Source organism: Pinus tabuliformis, chromosome Q, assembly GCF_031772625.1.
Source record: "Pinus tabuliformis cultivar Carrire ecotype Pingquan chromosome Q, CPIR1, whole genome shotgun sequence".
In the NCBI taxonomy this organism is placed as follows: domain Eukaryota; kingdom Viridiplantae; phylum Streptophyta; class Pinopsida; order Pinales; family Pinaceae; genus Pinus; species Pinus tabuliformis.
Window position 1 is genome coordinate 209504415 of NC_142296.1, and position 20900 is coordinate 209525314.

Here is a 20900-nt window from a genome sequence, read left to right on the forward strand (position 1 = left end):
ATTGTCCTGAATATCTACTGAAGCAGTTACAGTTGCACGTTCATAGGGTAAGGCTTGAAATAGATTTAAGTTACAGTTTATGTTGGGATACATTACTTTAGAGAAACCCATATTAGAAAATTGTATCGATTATCACTCAATGGACACTACTTGGGTCGAACTCTTAGAGGCTCATGAGAGTTTTGATTGATCCAATTGGTGCCTGGATTTTTATTTCACAATGAAACTGTATTTTTGCAATGGCTTCAATGAATTGTAGACTCTGCAACGAGGTCGAGGAACAAAGCCCAAAAGCATGAGCACCCTTGAGATGTGGCATCCATAATTTCAATTCAAGGTTTTTATATTTTAATTAAGGCAAGTTAATATGCTCCGGATGAAATTTACTTTCATAGTCAAAAAACTGGTATGCAAATAGCCAGATGTGAACACTGAAGGTTTTCATTGGTTTTTACTTCTAATAAATGTCATACAATTATTGTAGTCTCCAAGGAAAATAACTATGCATATATTTTCTCATGTAGTTGTATTTGGAGCTGTGAATAAGGATTTCACTAAACAACAAAGTTATAGAATTAGAGCCTGTCATTTACTGATATAAGTGTTCTCAGTTCAGAATATGGAGATTATATGATTTCCTTTTCAAGTAATTATAAAATTGTATGTTTGCATATACATTTTAAAAAACAGAAATGATAGCCATAAGTTAGATATAACTAATAGTACTGAATGGAAGAATCATTAGGCTCCCACAGTGGTAGATATCACGATGGGTACAGTAACATATACACTTCTGTGAACACTTGTGGGAAAATTTAATGTAGAGGTTCAGTCCATGTTTCGGTTATAGACTCAGATGAAATGCTTCATCTAATAGCACATTCCCTCGACATTGCTGTAGAGAAAATGCGTCACACTACACTTTATAACAGTATAAAAAAGTTTTTTTTTACATGTCCGTCACATGAATTGAACAAAAAAACCACAATGAGGAAGTACAAGAAACCTAAAAAGTGCAAAGAACTAGGTAAGTGGTAAGAAGCTTCAAATATTAAAACAAACATTGTTGGCATGTTTAATAGAAAATGAAATATAGGAAAGCAGCATTAAATACATAAACTATTATAATTAGTTACCCAGGCAAACTTTTGACATTGCATATACAACAAATAATTTCCTATAACTCTGTGCCACGATATATCTTGAAGAAAACATTCAAGTAATTTGATTTTAAAAATTTACTCTATTTACTGAATTTTCAAATGCCGAACAAAATCTCGAAGTATTTTGGTCAAGAATTACAATTTTTAAAACTTTTACCTCTATAGAGCCTACTATCTCAACCTGGGCCAATGTCAAATGGTCATGGACCATGACAACTAATTCACATTGCCCTCCAACATAGTCACTCCCAACTCTCCTGCAATATGCAAACAAACAAAAACTTGAACCTTTAACGTCTATCAGTTTTACCTATAGACCGCTTTCCAGAAAACAAATGCTTTGGTTTCATATTCAGTATGACCCTATCACCCTCTCCCTTGCGGGCATCCTTGTTTCGTTTCTTTGCTGCCTTCTTGCCAAGTTTAACTGCCTTTAATTTCTGAGATGAGTCCTTGAAACCCTCGCCTGGGGTGACTTCACCAGGAGGCCTTGATCTGGATCTGGAGTGTGATAACATGCGATGCTTCTTGTTTGGTTGATCTATATCCATAGCATCAGCATTCTCTTCCACGCCACTTGACCTTTCTCGCTTACGACCTCGTCGAGACACAGATCTGCTCCGAGCTCTCTCTATTGCTGCCGAAGGATCCAACCCCAGGTTAGAAAGATGTCTGCCCATCCTGTCTGTGGTAAATTGTCTGTCTTTGTCAAACTTCCTCGGCACAAGAGGCCTGCTGTCTGCAGTGCTCTTCTTTATCCTGTGTTCCTCAACAAGCATCCTTTTCTTCTTCCTAATTGCAGCCAAAGCTTCCTTTTCCTCAGGAGTCAAACCTGCCTCATCCATCTCATCGTCCTCATCAACGTCAGCCGCCATCCTGAGCCCTTCTTCCCTCTCCAACTCCTCAAGCCTCTGCATAATATCCGAGTCTATAAAATCGGCAACATTATGCCCATCTAAGATCTCGGGAATAACATCTTCCTTCCATGATTCATCGGCCAAAAGATACCGTTTCTTCAAGCTTGCAGAGTAAACTCCAGCCCCACCATTCTCGTCCTCCAAATCCTTCTCCAGCTTCCTTGATTCCTTTGCAGCAGCAGCCCGAGCCTTTGCATCCAAAACAGCTTGAGGAATACTTGGAAGCCTCTCCTTCCCATCCCGCGCCTTGGGCATTGCAACATGAATCCTATTCAGACAATCATTTATTTTCTTAGACTTCATCTTCATTTCCACTCTCTGCTCCAACAGCCTCTCACACGCCACATTCTTCACTGCATTGACCCCTTCTTCTTTGAGTGCACTCATAGAGAGGAGCACACCATCATCCTCCCCTGGCTTGCCATACTGCCCCACCATAGTTTTCGCAGCTTCCGCCTTCATCTCTGCTATCAAATTTGCATCGTCCTCAGGAAGACCCTCCAAGGGCTGCAAATCAATCTTGTTGCACACAACGATAAGAGGCTTATTCGCAAACAGAGGTTTTATGCTATGAAACAATGCAGCTTGTTGTGCGATGGTGTAGCCACAAGATCCCGAAACATCCAAGAAAAACAGAACAGCTGCTTTCAAATGGGCGAGAGCTGTAATACTCAGCATCTCTATAGTATTCCTGTCTTCCAATGGATGATCCAGAATACCAGGAGTATCAATGACCTGATACCTCAAATATTTGTAATCAGTGTGCCCAACAAACAGAGACTTAGTTGTAAATGCATAAGGCTGAACATCTACATCTGCCCTAGTAATCTTATTTATGAAAGAACTCTTACCGACATTTGGGTACCCACAGATAAGTATGGTCCTGGTGTTGGGGTCAATAGAAGGCAATCTAGCCATGTGCTGCCTAACCTGCTCTAGATAGGCCAGACTAGGCCCAATCCTCTTCATAATGGTACACATTCTTCCCAGCGCAGCAACCTTTAGGGTTTTGCAGCGGTAAAGTGAGTCCCCATACTTGATCAGCCGGATATAATCTTTACCAACTTTAGCGATGAGATTACGGGCGGTGTTGATCTGGCCTAGGGCCAGTTTGTAGTGGTCTTTGTCATACAAAACATTCAATAAATCTCCATAGAAGGGATGGACGTCATCGAGGCGGGGAAAGTCGTCGATGATGGTAGATAACTTATCGTGGAAATTTTGCTGAGTGAACTTTACCTTTCGCATGTAGAACTGGCGGAGGCGAGTGATGGCATAGCCCTTGTGAACGACGGTGGGAGTCTGACGCTGCGTCCTCGAGAGGATTATGTCCACGAAGTCCTTCGCCGTCGGCACCACCGTAATCTTCTTGAAATTGTACTGCACCATTGCTGAAACCCCCTTGCGATTGGCTGAGGGTTTGGGAAGGTAGGGTTTGTAAAGCCTTGGAGTTGAATAGTCTTAAGGATATAGGTATAAGGTATCCCAAATACTTATTAGATCAAGTAAAAATGAATTCAAATGAGATATTGAAGAAGCTGCGCATCGCCTTTGAGTTTCAGAAGATGAAAATGGGGTGGGAGGAGCCGAAGTAGGAATACTCATAAACCCTAAAGTTGATTAATTTCTGTGTTCGGGGTTTTAACTCGAAACGTTAAAAACTTGAACAATCCGCGTTTCAGAACAAATCATTAGAGGTGGGGCTCTTATGTAAGAGGGAAACCCTAAACCAAATACACTATTTGAAATCCATATTAGGCGTTGTGCCACGTCAACCTTTAGATCGTTGCAAGCCTAGAATTTGGCGAAGGTCACGCGCTAGAGCCAAACCGAGGAGCGATAGAAGCAAAAGATACTTGCATTTCTTTAGCATGGTGGATGAATATATAAAAGAAAGAAATTATTTTCACATATATGAGGCCATCTCGAGGCCATCTCTTTGATGTATTTGTCTTTTTTTTTTGTAAGTTTCACAATAAATGTTCCTAGTTTTTTGACAAATCCCTCGCTAAATAGATTATTCCAAGAGCTAGCTGCTAGTATATCTATATAACTTTCCCTATTGTCTTTGAAGACCTCACATTCTAAAATGAAATGTTTTTCTATTTCCAATTTTCTGGAATAACAAAAAATGCATACCCTTTCCTCCCACATTTCCTTTGGCCTTTTCCAACGCCCTGTTTCCCAACGGAGTTGATGAGAATTAGTCCTTAACTAAGCAATAAGAATTTTCAATTGCTCTTCTAACGAAATAGGTTTTAAAATGTGAGTGAAGTTTAATAATGTGTTTTTTCTTAATTATTGGGTCAGGTTGAATGGTAGATTTCTTGTATTGGAAAATGTTTGTCAATCAATATATATGTTTAGATTGGAAATTTTGTTTATTTGTCTAACTAGGTTTATGGGTAGTTGTGTTAGGTTTGGAAGTATTATAGCATTCCCATTTGAAAGTATGGTAACGCTCTCACGTATTTTTGGTGATAGATAACAAGTTGATTGATTCCCCTTATTTTAATAATAATAATAATAATAATAATCAATCATGAGAATTGATAATTCATGGGAGTAATTTAAAGTAGGGTATGTATATTTTTATTAAAAAAACACATAAATCATAGGAATTAGTAATTATGCCAAGAGCTGCTTTCCAGCGCAATATGGAAGAGATGTTGTCATGTCTTGTTATGTTATGTAGACATTTTGACTTGGTCAAATTACACAAAAATACAAATAAACCTAAAATTAAAATAATATGGTAGAGATGTGTAAAGTAATTTAATGTAAACATTTTAACTCAATGAAAATAAAATAAAATAAAATCTTGAAAATGTTTTTACTTGGCCGAAAGAAAATAAAAGTACTAAAAAAAATAATTTCATGGTATTGACCCATGGTATGAGAACCCATGGTATTCATGTGGAAGACAGCATATTTAAAGGGGGGATTAAACCAGCCTAGATCCATCTTAACTTTGGATCTACCAAGTGTTGAGAGAGATCAAATACCTTGAGATGCAAACCTCTTTTAGTGTAAAAAGAGATTTGATCCCTCTCGGCACTTAGTAGATCAGGGGTTAAGATGGATCTAGGTTGGTTTATCGGAGTAAGCTAGATTAGGCTTAGGATCTCACTTATGCAGTGCCGCTATAAACCAAAAATATATTCAATAGCCTTACAAGTCAAATATATTAATAGCTTGTGACTTGGCAAGGGTCAACGCATCCCAAGGCACACATTTGTAAACTACTTCTTCTTCTTCTTCTTCTTCCTCTTCTTGACCATGGTGATCAACTTTAACAATCAAATCATTGTGCAGATAAGATCCCTTGTCCCAAAAATCAAGGGATCTCATACACCAATTTGGTGTCTATCTTGGTTGTGACCTACACCACCATATAATTAAAAATAGTTGACAATGTCATTTTCATTAGTTAAAACAAGTAGAAAACAATATCAATCAATATATATCAACCACTTTTAATTATGTGATTGTGTTAGTTCATGGCATAATGCAAGGGGGTTGGTCGATTTGTGAATTAATGTATCAATATAATTTTGAAATACCTATGATATTTATGGTTGGCCACCTTTGACTATAGTTAATCATGGTTTTATGATGTTTGGCCATGGTTGACTTTGTAGAACTATGATTGACTTTGATCACCATGGTATATTGCAATGAATTTGGTTGACCATGTCAACTTTGGTTGATTTCATTAACCATTGTTAACTATGTTTAACTATGGTTGATCGTGCTTGATAGTGGTTGATTATACTTGACATTCAATTGATTGGTTTTGAACATATTTCTACATGTTGGATTATGATTGACTGTGGTAAAATTTGATTGAACCAAGAGGCTCATTTTACAACCCAGTATGAGGGGATGTGTAAGTTTGTACGTCCTTCCATGCCCCTTTAAAAAAAATCTAACTAAAAAATTATGTTCTAAATAGAAAAATAATGCTGGCTATAATTAAAAAAAAATGAATATACTATAAAGTAATTAGAGAAAAATGTGTGAATCGGGTGTTTAAATTTTATACTTTTTAAAAATATTTCAACAAGAGATTTAAATAAACTATTTGAAGATCTATGTTAAATCATTTATGTCAAAAAAAAAAAAAACTATTTGAAGATCTATGTTAACTAATTTATGTCGATAAAAAAAATAATAATAATAATAATAAATATATATATATGGTTAATTTTTTATCTGGTCTCATATATACTCTATTCGGAATTCAAAAATACAATTTAAACAATGAAAAATAACACATTGTATTTTGCACTCTAAAAAGTTTGCACGTGAAGTAGTTTGATCCCTCTCGACTCATGTTAGATCCGTACTTAAGATGGATCTATGCTAGTTAAATATGGTTGACCATGGTTGAAAATGCTTTACCATATTTGACTATGGTTCAACATGGTCGACGAAGGGTGGTCATATATAACCATGGTTAAATGTTCACGACCTTAGTTCACTTTGATTAATCATGTTTGACTATGGTTAATCATGGATGACCATGTATAACAATGTTTGCCTATAATTTTCCATGTTTGACCCTTGTTTTCCATGATCAACCATGTTTAGTTATGGTTGACCATGAAAGACTATAGTTGAACAAGGTTTACCATGATTGGCTATAAATGACCATGGGTACATTTGGCTTGTCGTGTATGACTATGGTAAATTAAGTTGAATATATTTGACTATTTATTGTGGTGGAATGTGTTTACTATGATAGCTCGAGCATTGTTCAATTTCATTGACATATGTTTAACTATGGTATAATTATAGTTGAATATGTTTTATTATGGTGGAATGTGTTTGACTTTAGTTAACTGTAGTTAACTTTGCTTTTCAGTGGTTGAACATGTTTGACTATACTTGGCTTTAGTTTATTTAGGTTGACTATAGTTGAATTTGGTTAACCATGTTGACCACAGTTGGCCATGTTGACTATGGTTAACCATGGTGAATATAGTTGACTATGGATGACTATGGTTGACAATATTTTACTATGGTTGTTTTTGGATGACCATGTTGTCTTTAATTGACTTTGACTGTCCATGGTTGACTTGAATAGGCCATGGTTCTCTATGGTGTTGAAATTCCCACTGTAGATCAATAGATTATGCAATATACTAAAGCAAAATACCAGATCTACTTCTACAACAAACTTGCGGAAGCTTAATCGATTATGAGCAAGATCAATTAGAACACATATAACAGATGAAGAGAAATCAATCACACATGAACACAGAAGAATACTCTGGGGAAAGCCTCAGCTAAAAACCCTAATCTCTGTATTATCATACAAGTGGAAATATGTTCAAATTACACAAAGAATCAGCTCACAAGCTATCATGTTCTCAGTACAATCCAACAATACAGCTCACTAACTAAATAGACACAAGATATGCCTTCCCTCAGCCCTCCAAGCCTCTTATTTCCTTGTGCAGTTTCTCTTGGGGTCCAATGCTGCCACCTGTGTGAATTGGCCTCATCACACACTCATCAAAACCAAAAGTAACTGCACAATCTCCAAGGAATGAATTCCTTCTGCATGCAAGAGATATCCTCCATGGAATATCACTACAACTGGTAGTACATTGTCCCATCATCTGATCTCAACTGGGTCTCTGTCTAAACTAACATGCATGAGTTATTTATGAGAGAATATTCAGTTATCTGAAGTGCAGCAGTTACATGCATGCATGCATTAACTAACTGAACTCACAATTAGTTCAACAAACTGTTTGAACTAATCTAACTGGACTTAACTCAGTTAACTGAGCTAACTAATTACAACTCAAAGTACAACTCATCCTGATCTCCTTAAATCAAGGGATAACTTCCTCAATCAATGGAGAAACTATTGCATGTCTTCACATAGACTTCATGTTTGATTTTCTACAACTAATTAACTCAAGATGAATTAATTAATTATTTTACAAATAGCTAGAGAGACTAAATTCGAATTTTAATTCTCAATTTTGATTAAAGGATAAATCAAAATTGGAATATATCCTGAAATGCTATTTATAGCAATGTTATTTTTAACATTTCTATTTTTTGCTATTTCCAACAGAGTTGGAGTATATCCTGAAATGCTATTTATAGCAATGTTATTTTAGCATTTATTGTTGCTATTTTCAACACTCCCTCTCAACAAGAAAGGCATTCAACTCGAACCTGATCCTGAACCTTTGGAATGTTCTGCATGCAACACTTCTCTCAAGTGTTGTTGCTCCAGCAACTCTAGGAACACAAAAAATATCCAACCTGAATCAGAATGATGCCTTTGTCATCAAAGTCTCTGACTGTTATTGCCTCTGTCAACTGAAAACTCTGCACCTCTGTGCTCTTTAGTATCTGACTGCTCTAGCCTCTATCACTTTGATCTCTGACTGCATCAATCACACTGATTCCTCCTGCTGCATTCGTGTTGCTGCTAGTCCTATCTCCCAGCACTACATCCGCACTGCACCTCCTCTCATCATGTTGCATCGTGTTGCCCATTGTTGCACTGCAACTCAGTTACTGAGAAGTAAGTAACTGATCTCCCAACTGACCTCCCTGTTGGGCTAGAAACATCCTCTGATGTTGAAGCTTCCTCTACCACTGACAAGCGCTCCCTCTCTGACCTCTCCGCTGTTGCAACAACTCCTTGCATATCGCATCGTTGCACACCTCTCTGTGCCATCCTGCATTGGTGCAACACTCTTGTGCCTCTCGCATTGTTGCAGCCTGCTAGCTCTGTGCTATCTTGGGACTCTTGCACTGTAGCTCTCTCTTCCGCTCCATCCGCATCCATCTCTACCCACTCAACCTGTCTTGCTACTACTCGTCGGGGCTCCCATAGCAAGGTATAACCAAAGAGGCTAGGTACCTCAAGGGTCCTATCCCTATTTCAGCGTTCTTGGGACTATCACTTCACATCGCCCCACCTCACACCTGGAGGTATGGCTGCATGTGATCCCTCTGCCCACTTGGCTCGAAATTTCCCCCTACTAGAGGTCTCTGCATGAGTGGATGCCTCCACTCGGTCTCCTCTCGGCTTCTCCAGTTATGGCTGCTCCACAACCTCCTAAAGTTGTTTCACCAATTGTGGCTCCTCCACAATTATCTGAGACTTCTTCTGGCGCTGCATGTTGAGAGGTAATGTACTCTCCCTCTCAACCACCAAGTCTCTAACCTTTGCCTTGCTCCTCAAGGCTTTGCATGCATCTTGTACCTCAAGTGCATACAGGTTCTTGGCTAGCACACCAATCTGTTTCATCTTTCCTGCCGTCACGAAATTTTCTAGAAAAAGAGCTGATTTTAAATCAGCGATATCTCCCTCATCCGAACTTCGATTCAGCCGATTTTTTTTTGAATTTGGGTCTTTTTCTGCAAGGAATCTAGATCTGCTATTTGTTTCTGAAAATTTTGCACAAAAATTTTCAGATCTACTCTGAAAACTCGCGGCCCAATTTTTTTTTTTACTTCGAATTCTCTTCTTCGTATATTGTTCACTGCTTTGATCACCTTTGCTTTGATACCATGTAGAAATTCCCACTGTAGATCAACAGATTATGCAATATACTAAAGCAAAATACCATATCTACTTCTACAACAAACTTGTGGAAGCTTAATCGATTATGAGCAAGATCAATTACAACACATATAACAGATGAAGAGAAATCAATCACACATGAACACAGAAGAATACTCTAGGGAAAGCCTCAGCTAAAAACCTCGATCTCTGTATTATCATACAAGTGGAAATACGTTCAGATTACACAAATAATCAGCTCACAAGCCATCATGTTCTCAGTACAATCCAACAATATAACTCACAGTTTGAATAGACACAAGATATGCCTTCCCTCAGCCCTCCAAGCCTCCTATTTCCTTGTGCAGTTTCTCTTGGGGTCTAATGCTGCCATCTGTGTGAATTGGCCTCATCACACACTCATCAAAACCAAAAGTACCTGCACAATCTCCAAGGAGTGAATTCCTTCTGCATGCAAGAGATATCCTCCATGGAATATTCCTGCAACTAATAGTACACTGTCCCATCACCTGATCTCAACTGGGTCTCTGTCTGAACTGACATGCATGAGTTATTTATGAGAGAATATTCAGTTATTTGAAGTGCAACAGTTACATGCATGCATGCATTAACTAACTGAACTCATAATTAGTTCAACAAACTATTTGAACTAATCTAACTGCACTTAACTCAGTTAACTGAGCTGACTAATTACAACTCAAAGTACAACTCATCCTGATCTCCTTTAACCAAGGGATAACTTCCTCAATCAATGGATAAACTATTGCATGTCTTCACATAGACTTCATGTTTGATTTTCTACAGCTAATTAACTCAATATGAATTAATTAATTATTTTACAAACAGCTAGAGAGACTAAATTCGAATTTTAATTCTCAATTTTGATTCAAGGGCAAATCAAAATTGGAATATATCCTGAAATATTATTTATAGCAATGTTATTTTTAGAATTTCTATTTTTTGCTATTTCCAACAGAGTTGGAGTATATCCTGAAATGCTATTTATAGCATTTCTTGTTGCTATTTTCAACATATGGTTTGCTATGGTTATGTAGTATTATGATGTTTACTTGGTTGACTTATGTCAAATTGCAGTGTTTTTGAAGGGTTTTGTTGCAACATTCATCTTGGTTATATTTCTCGATGGTTTCATCACAATACAATAAAATGTTCATTGAGGGTTAGGTATTGTGATGTTTATCATGGTTGATTTAAGTTGCAGTGTGATGTTTCTCATGGGTTTTGTCACATTGTTTATGTTTCTTAATTATTAATACGCATTGCTAGGTTCATCTTGGGGGACTTATGTTGTATTGCGATGATTTTGAAGGGTCATGTCACATTGTAATGTTCACGAATGGATGAATTGAATTGGAATGTTCTTTGATAGTTATGTAGCATTGCAACATTTATCTTCATTGGTCTTGGTTCACATGTGACAACCCTTTTTGCTACCCCTCTTGTAAATATCACCACGAATTGATATTCATGTAAATAATGTGGAAATGTAAATAATGATTGGGCTCAAGGAGGGGACACAGATTTATAGGTATGAGGAGTAGGAGCTGTCTGTGTTGAATGTAAACCCAAGCTACTTCATTTATTTTACCACCTATCTCCCTAACGAATTTATGACCTCGTTGGTCCCAACATTGAAGTTGTGTATGGGTTTCATGAGTGAAGGACAAGTCCATACTATGCCTATCATTGTAGGGTGTGTTGGTGTGGTCAATATGTAAGAGGTAAGTGACTAAGTTGGCAACAAGAAAAGAGACTGACGAGAAGGAAGTCCCTCCCTTGGTTGCTAGCTATTCAAGTTAATCAAATAAGTGTGTGTGTGTGTGTGTGTACTCATGGTTATGAGGGTCTTGGAGGACCCTATGTTTGTTGATGCTCACAAGAGTTGCAAAGTCAGTTGAATGGTATTGTATGCTTGCTTATTGCACTCTGTCGAATTATTATAGTGCATGAATTCTATTGTGTGGTATGCCATGAATATCATGGATCTCTAATTGTTTAAGTCTGTGAATTTCTTTCTTGAGAAAAGGCTATGTTTGGTGTGATGTATGACACATTAATTCATTTGATATTGTTGTTTGGGATCCATGTTGTGGTCTGATACGATGATGTTGTATTTGAATATATAGAGTAGAGTTAGCCATGGCTTAGCTTGTTTCAACACCTAGTAGTAGGCATGTTGATAGGTTCATTGATTATATTATGGTTATGTTTACTATTTGGTATGTTTAATGTTCGAATAAGAGTTTTGTCTCTACAAATGGTATTCTAAGCAATGCCCTGCTTCAAGGAGAACCTTGGTAAAGTCCCTTGAAGTTATTAGACTTCATAATTCTAAGCATTGTAGAAGGCAGACATTGTATCTTAGGTCAGATGAGTTATTGGCAAATTTTGTATCTAGGGCTAGATGTGTTTTTTGAGTTCAACACTTAGGAGCACCCAAATATACAAAATGGTCAGATACTTAAGGATTTGATAAGTGTATCCAAGGTGGGTTTGTTTTGAGGGTTTATTGGCTCAAGGCCAGATTAGCTCAGTAGAGGAAATGTATCTGGGGGTCCAGGAGCTTATGCATATGGAAAATGTTTGTGGTTTCAAATATCTCCCTGGGATCGGATATGATGTGAGTAGAGCATATTGTTAGTGGGCTCCACAACAAAGTCTTGTGAGGGAAGATCCAAGATTTGGGTGATCTGGGGGTGTGGAAGATATACAATGTGGCAAAAGTTATGTGCCCCAGATTTCCCCTCAAACCGAATATAACATATAACATCGCAAAACACAAAGGCGTTGGATCTTGTGGGACCCGCAAGAAGAGTTGACATGGCAATGCCACGGGAATCTAATAAGGGACCACATGGACATGACATAGGAGCCACTAATGACATGGAAATGCCATGTGGACCATATGTAGTTGCCACGTGTCTAAGTCTTGATGACATGAACTATTCAAGTTGATGTGGAAAAGTCACATGGGTGCCATGTGGCAATGTCCTATTAATGTGGTAGGAGTTAATTGGTCGAACTCTCAAAGGGCATAACTCTCAATCATGGAGTCAGATTGAGGTAAAGTTTATATCATCAGAAAGATCCTGATGAGTTAAATGCGATGTAGTTGTCCAAAGTTAATTTTACAAGCTTTGGAAAAGAATTATTTTTGCAACCCCATCTTCATAGTAAGACCATGAAGGTCAGGCTCAGTTACAGGTAACAACTTTCACACCCCAATATTGTCCAAGAGGGTGGAGGGGAGTGTTACAGTGTGGTATCAAAGCTAAGGTTCTCTAATGGACCTTTGGAGATAAGATTTGGAGCTCTAATATAATGTAGTGTCAGAGCACCCAGGTTCAACATTTAGACTGAAGGGGCTTAGGAGGATAAGTTATGAACTCTATTAAAAAGTGTAGTATTTAAAGGATTATTATTTATTGTGTGCAAATGTGTGTTGATTATAGAATTTGACTAGTGATATTATGTTGTATGCATGTGTTGATATCATAATTGTGAAAGGAGTTAATGATTGGCACAATCTAATTGCTCATAATCACATAGCAATGAGTGACTCTCGAGTTGGGGATATGACTCCATCAAGGAAAAATGCCAAGTCTACAAATTCACCAACAAGGTAATGATCCAAGGTACTTGAATCCAATAGCCTCCAACCAACAATATCTCATCTCCCGTCAACGCACATAGCTCGAGGTAGTGCCTCACCTTCTATACACCCATAGTCCATCAAGTTATTTCGCTATCCTTCCAAGGCTCCCAATTAAGGCTATCCAGGGAGACTCAGAGGCTCATGGCTTGCAGAAGTTCCAATTTCCCTCGGGAGTCTCTAGGTACCTTGCTAGCCTTACTCCAAAGAAACTTATCCCCATACCCCCTAAATCCACCAAACATACATAGGGTTACACCCTCAAATCGCCATTAGAAAGTTTAGTAACTAACCATGGACAAAACAATGGAATAACACCAAAGTTCTCCCTTTTGTATGCATGTGCCTTTTCTTTTACAAGTGCCACTTCATGAAGTCACTTTATATCCTTAGGAAAAAATCATGTCACTTTTGATTTAGGAATATTTTAATAATGGCATAACCCCCTTGGATTAAGCCCTTTATCACTTAGCCCTTAGCTCATTTTCCAACTTATGGAGTCTTAGCCCCCATGTTCTCTTGTTTCACTTGGTTTGTAACAATAACATGTTTTATTAATATGTGATTACATAGTTTCAAAGTTAGGCTCATTGGCTTTTTTACACACAAGCTCACTGCTCTAAAATCACATAGCCACTATGGCCTCAAAACATATAAACACATGCATGCTAGCCTTAACACATATATAAATGGGCACATAGGACCTAAAGTATTCCCGAGTCACCAACCTAAACATGATATGTACATACACACACATGGGCCATACTAGGGGTGTTACAATTTATTTCTTATTGTGAATTTTCTCATGGTTGACTTATGTTAACCATGATTACCTTTAACTAGCCTTGCTTCACTATGGTTGATTATGGTTGACCATGTTGATTATGGTTAGCCGTAGTTGACTGTGATTGACAATGTTTAAGCATGTTTTACTATGATAGTGTCAAAATTCAATGTTCATCTCAATTGACTTGTGTCAAATAGCTACATTCCTCAATGTTTTGTTTCATTGTGATGTCATCCAAAAGGTTTTGTCACATTGCAAGGTTCCTTAAGGCTTATGTTGGATTGGAATCTTCATTCATTTGGTTGACTTGTGTTGAATTGCTAGATTCCTCAATGGTTGCATCACATTGTGATTTCCTTAAGGGTTATCTCACATCGTGATATTCCTAAAGGGTTATGGTGGATTGTGACGTTCCTCAATGATTGTGCCACTTTGTGATGTACACATTTAGTGATTTATGTTGAATTGTAACATTCCTCAATGATTGCATTACATTTTGATGTTCCTTAATTATTATGTGACATTGTGACGTTCACCATTGTGGAATTATGTTGAATTGTGGTGTTTTTGAAGGATTATGTGGCATTACATATTCATGAAAGGATGTGTTGAATTATGATGTTCCTTAATGGTTATGTAGCATTACAACATTAATCTTGGTTGATTTGTGTGAAATTGTTATGTTTCTTAATGGTTATGTCGCAATGTGATGTTATTTGAGTTTTAGGTTAGATTTTGACATTCCTTAATGGTTATTTCATAGCACGATGTTTATCATGGTTGACTCATGTTGACCATGGTTTTCTTTAATTGGCCTTGGTTCACATGTGACAACCCTTTTTTCTACCCCTCTTGTAAATGGCACTATGATTGTTATTCATGTAAATAACACGGGAATGTAAATAATGACTAGGCTAGAGGAGTGAACACAAATTCAGAGGTATGAGGAGGAGCAATTGTTTGTACTGAGTGTAAACCCAATCCGCTTAATTTATTTTACCACCTATCTCCCTAATGAATTTATGACGTTGTTCGTCTAAGAATTGAAGTTGTGCATGGGCCGCATGAGTGAAGGACATGCCCATATTATGTCAATCCTTGTAGGGCATATTTGTGTGGTCAACAACAAGAGGCAAGTGAGTAAGTTGGTAGCAAGAAAAGAGATGGACGAGAAGGAAAATAGACACATTAGGTGTCTCAGACAAGCAAACTGGAAACACGAGTGAGCGCGTAGAAGAGAATGCAAGGTGTAGGAATTGCGAGAGCACATAGAGGTGTGTGGCGTGAAGGAACGATAAGAGGAGAGCAGGTGAAGAAACTGTGTGATTTGGATTCCTGTAGGGTTTAGCAGGTGGAAACACTATGTGCTTTGGATTCCTTTAGTGTTTAGCAAGCGTTTACATCGTGGGTTCTATATTTCTGCAGGGGTTAACAGGTGGAAACACTATGTGCTATGGATTCTTGTAGTGTCTAGTATGTGGAGAAATTGTGTGCTCTAGATTCCTGTGTGATCCGGATGACTTGAATTGGTGTGAAATCCTCTTGACCACTTAACTCCTCAAACTCTGAATTTGGTTCGAGGGTGGTTAGCTACAAGAAAGGTTTCAGTATAACTAACATATGGTTGGTTGGAGAGTTGAATCCCTCCCTTAGTTGCTAGTCATTCAAGTTAATTAAGTAAGTGTACATATGTGTTATATATGTTGCACCATGAATGATGAATGAAGTTGTTACATGCCATGACAATGTATGTATCGAAATTGTTGATGGAGGAATGTTATATTCCTATTGTTTATGATGCTCACGGGAGTTGCAGAGTCATTTGAAAGGTCTTGTACGCTTTCTCATTACACTTTTTCGAACTGTTACAATGTGTGAATTCCATTGTTTGGTATGCCATGAATATCATGGATCTCTAACTATTTAAGTTTGTGAATGTCTTTCCTGAGGAAAGGCTATGTTTGGTGCATCGTATGCCACATTAATTGATCTAATAGTGTTGTTTGGGATTCATGTTGTGGTATGATATGATGATGTTATATTTGAATATATAGAGTAGATTTATCCATGGCTTAGCTTGTTTCAGCACCTAGTAATAGGCATGTTGATAGGTTCATTGATTATATTATGGCTATGCATAATATTTGGTATGTTTAGTGTTCGTCTAAGGGTTTTGTCTCTTTAAATGGGTATTATGAGCAATGCCTTGCTTCAAGGAGAACCTTGGTAAAATCCCTTGATGGTCTTAGACTTCGTAATTCTAACTGTTGTAGAAGGTAGACTTTGTATATGTGGTCAAATGATTTATTGGCGTATTTTGTATCTATGGCTAGATGTGTTTTTTGAGTTCAACACTTAGAAACACCCAAATATAAAAAATGGTGAGATACTTAAGGGGTTGATAAGTGTATCTGAGGTGGGTATGTTTAGATGGATTATTGGCTCAAGGATATATTCCCTCTCTAGCAGAAATGTATCCAAGATGGGCCCTACTCAGGTAATCATTTATGTCAAATTGGATGATTGTTGGAGCATACAAGATATCTGGGGGTCCGAGAGGCTGTGCATATGGAAAATGTTTGTAGTTTCAAATATCTCCCTGGGATCAAATATGATGTGAATAAAGCATAGTGCTTGTGAGCTCCACAACAAAGTCTTATGAGGGAAGATACAAGATTTGGGTGATCAGGGGTGCAAAAGATATACATTGTGGTAAAAGTTATGCACCCCAAATTTCCCCTCAAACTGAATATAATATAGAACGTTGGAAAACACAAAGGGGTCAAATCCTGTGGGACCCACAAGAAGAGTTGACATCACAATGCCATGGGAATATAATAAGGGACCACATGGACACGAAATATGATCCATTGATGACATGGAAATGCGACATGGACCATATGTAGTTGCCATGTGTCTGAGTCTTGATGACATGGACTATTCAAGGTGATGTGGAAAAGCCACATGGGTGCCATGTGCCAATGTCCTATTGATGCAGTAGGAGTTAACATGAAAAACCTTAAAAGCGCATAACTCTCAATCAAGGAGTTGAATTGAGGTAAATTTTATATTGTCAAAAAAGATCTTGTCAACTTAAATGGGATGGAGTTGTCCAAATTTAATTCCACAAGCTTTAGAAAAGAAGGATTTTTGTAACCCCATATTCATAATCAGACCATGGAAGTCGGGGTAAGTTCTAAGTAACACCTTCCACACCCCAGGATAGTACAAGGGGGTGGAGGGGAGTGTTACAATGTGGTATCAAAGCTAAGGTTCTACATTGGGCCTTTAGAGATAAGATCTGGAGCTCCGATATAGTGTAGTATCAGAGCGCCCATGTTCAACGCTCGAATTGAATGGGCCTAGGAGGATAAGTTTAAGAACACCATTACAAAGTGTAGTATTTAAAGGATGCTTGTTTGTTGTGTGCAAATGTGTGTTGATTATAGAATCTGACTAGTGATTTTGTGTTGTATGCGTGTGTTGATATCATAATTGTGAAAGTATACAATGATTGACACGATCTAATTACTCATAATCACTCAACAATGAGTCACTTTCGAGCTAGGGATATGACTTCATCAAGTCAAAAGGCCAAGTATACAGTTGCACCAACAAGGTAATAGGCTCCAACCAACATTTTGGCATCCCTCGTCATCCTACACAACCTAAGGTAGTGCATCACCTTCTCTACACCCACAATCCATCAAGTCATGCCACTATCCTTCCAAGGTTCCCAACTCAAGCTACCCAAGGAGTCTCAGAGCCTTTTGGCTTACAGGAGTTCCAATTGCCCCCAGGAGTCTCTTGGTACCTTACTAGTCTTACATTAAAGGAAATTATCCCCATACCCCCCTCAATGCACCAAACATACATAGGTTCATATAAATCACAGGGTCATGCCTTCTTTTGCCACTAAAAATTTCAGATAACCAACCATGGACAAAGTAATGTAATAACAATAAAATTATCCCTTTTATGTGCATTTGCCTTTTTTACAAGCAGCACTTCATGAAGTCGCTTTATAGCCTTAGGATAAAAACATGTCACTTTTGATTTTAGGAATATTTTAATAATGGCATAGCCCCACTGACTTAAGCCCTTTATCACTTAGACCTTAACTCCTTTTCCTACTTATGGAGTCCTAGCACCCATACTCTCTTGTTTGGCTTGGTTTGTAGCATGTTTTATTAATATGCATGTGATTACATAGTTTCAAAGCTAGGCTCATTGGATTTTTTACACATAGGCTCACCGCTCTAAAATCGCATAGCCACTATGGCCTCAAAACATATAAACGCATGCATGTTATCCTTAACACATATATACATGGGAAAATATGCCGTAAAATATTCCCGAGTCACCAACCTACATATGATATGTAAAACACACACGTGGGCCACACTAAGGGTGTTACAATTTGTTTCATATTATGAATTTTCTCATGATTGACTTATGTTAACCATGATTTTTCTTAATTAGCCATGCTTCACTATGGTTGACCATGTTGATTATGGTTAGCCATAATTGATTGTGGTTGACCATGTTTATTATGGTTAGCCATAATTGATTGTGGTTGACTATCTTTAAGCATGATTTACTATGATAGTGTCAAAATGCAATGTTCATCTCGATTGAGTTATGTCAAATAGCTACATTCCTCAATGTTGTGTTGCATTTGATGTCCTTCAAAGGGTTATGTCACATTGCAAGGTTCCTTAAGTGTTATGTTGGATTTTGATGTTTATTCATCTTGGTTGACTTGTGTTGAATTGTAAGATTCCTCAATGGTTGCATCACATTGTGATGTCCTTAAGGGTTATCTCACATCATTATGTTCCTAAAGGGTCATGTTGGATTATGATGTACTTCCTCAATGATTATGTCACTTTATGATGTACATATTTAGTGATTTATGTCGAATTGTAATATTCCTCAGTTATTGCATCACATTTTGATGTTCCTTAATTATTATGTGACATTGTGAGGTTCATCTTGGTGGAATTATGTTGAATTGTAGTGCTTTTGAAGGATTATGTTGCATTACATATTCATGAAAGGATATGTTAAATTATGATGTTCCTCAATGGTTATGTGGCATTACAAAATTCATTATGGTTGAGTTTTGTAAAATTGTCACGTTCCTTAATGGTCATGTCACAATGTGATTTAACTTGAGGTTTAGGTTAGATTGTGACATTCCTCAATGGTTATTTCATATTACGATGTTTATTATGGTTGACTCATTCTAACCATGGTTATATGTAATTGGCCTTGGTTCACATGTGACAACCCTTTTTGCTACCCCTATTGTAAATATCACTGTGAATTGTTATTCATGTAAATAATGTGGAAATGTAAATAATGCCTAGGCTAGAGGAATGGACATGGATTCACTGGTCTGAGGAAGAGTATTTGTTTGTGCTGAGTGCAAACCCAATCTAGTTCCTTTATTTACCACCTATCTCCTTAATGAATTTATGACTTTGGTTGTCCAAGCATTTAAGTTGTGTATGGGTTGCATGAGTGAACGACAAGTCCATATTATGCATATCCTTGTAGGTCGTGTTGGTGTGGTCAACATGCAAGAGGAAAGTGACTAAGTTGACAGTAGGAAAAGAGAGTGATGAGAAAGAAAATAGACACATAGGGTGTGCTCGGACAAGGAAACTAGAAACACAAGAGAGCTCATAGAAGAGAATACAAGGTGTAGGAATTGCGAGAGCACACAAAGGTGTGTGGCATGAAGGAAAGGCATGAAGATAACATGTGAAGACACTGTGTGTTCTGGATTCCTATAAGGTTTAGCAGGTGGAAACACTATGTGCTTTGGATTCATGTAGTATTTAGTAGGTGTAGACATCGAGGGTTCTAGATTCATGCACGGGTTAACATGTGGAAACACTATGCGTTATGGATTCTTGTAGCGTTTAGTAGGTTGAGACACTATGTTCTCTAGATTATTGCGTGGTCAATGACTTAAAAATTAGCCTCTTCGAGGGGGAAACCTCCTTTACATTACATAAATGAACAATTATTGGATGATACAAATTATAATACCTCATTGGTATATATACGAGTCTAAGGGGTCACAATATAATCAGAGCCTACATAACAATAATAATGCAAGGGCACAACAATAACAATATGGGGAATGCATGGGCACAACAATAACAATAAGGGGCTATACTAACAATAACAATAAAGAGGATACATTATTATTATAGGGACCTAACATGCCCCTTTCCTTCAAAAAAGTGTTGTCCTCAACACTTGAGTAGTTCCAAATGCTTTTGTATAAAATTTTCATCCTTCTATGTGGAATCTTCGGTGGGTAATTTCTTCCACTTAATAAGATACTTTGAAATTAATCGATTCCAAAGTTGTCGGGTTCTTGTTTCTGTGGCTGCTTCAGGCTCAAATATGTTTTTTCCTTCTTTGTCAAGTTTTGGAAACACTGTTTGAACTAGGAGCTTGTCACCGATAACCTTCTTTAAGCATGAAACATGGAAAATTGGGTGTACTCGGGAAGATGGAGGGAGCTCCAATTTTTATGCCATAGTACCAATATTTTACAACACCTTATAAGTACCATAGTACAAATATTTTGCAACACCTTATAAGTACCATAGTACCAATATTTTGCAACACCTTATAAGTACCATAGTACTTAGATGATAATTTACTATCCTTCTTAGCTTGCTTGAGGACATTTGTTTGTATGGCTGCAGTCGTAAAAATACCGAGTCTCTTACATCAAAACTTATATCACTACAATGTTGATATGGCTATTGTTTCA

The 20900-nt window shown here is 37.5% G+C and overlaps 1 protein-coding gene across 1 annotated transcript; it reads right to left on the bottom strand.

The window, feature by feature from the left end:
* Positions 1 to 1223: 1223 nt before the first annotated feature.
* Positions 1224 to 3777, bottom strand: LOC149218952 (nucleolar GTP-binding protein 1-like). Its single transcript, XM_089384180.1, has one exon. The coding sequence runs from the start codon at positions 3467 to 3469 to the stop codon at positions 1454 to 1456; it is 2016 nt and encodes a 671-aa protein (XP_089240306.1). The 5' UTR covers positions 3470 to 3777; the 3' UTR covers positions 1224 to 1453.
* Between the last annotated feature and the right edge of the window lie 17123 nt (positions 3778 to 20900).

Bases quoted from the DNA above. Each gene is read 5' to 3' on its own strand.
- LOC149218952 (XM_089384180.1), bottom strand. From the start codon at position 3,469: ATGGTGCAGTACAATTTCAAGAAGATTACGGTGGTGCCGACGGCGAAG.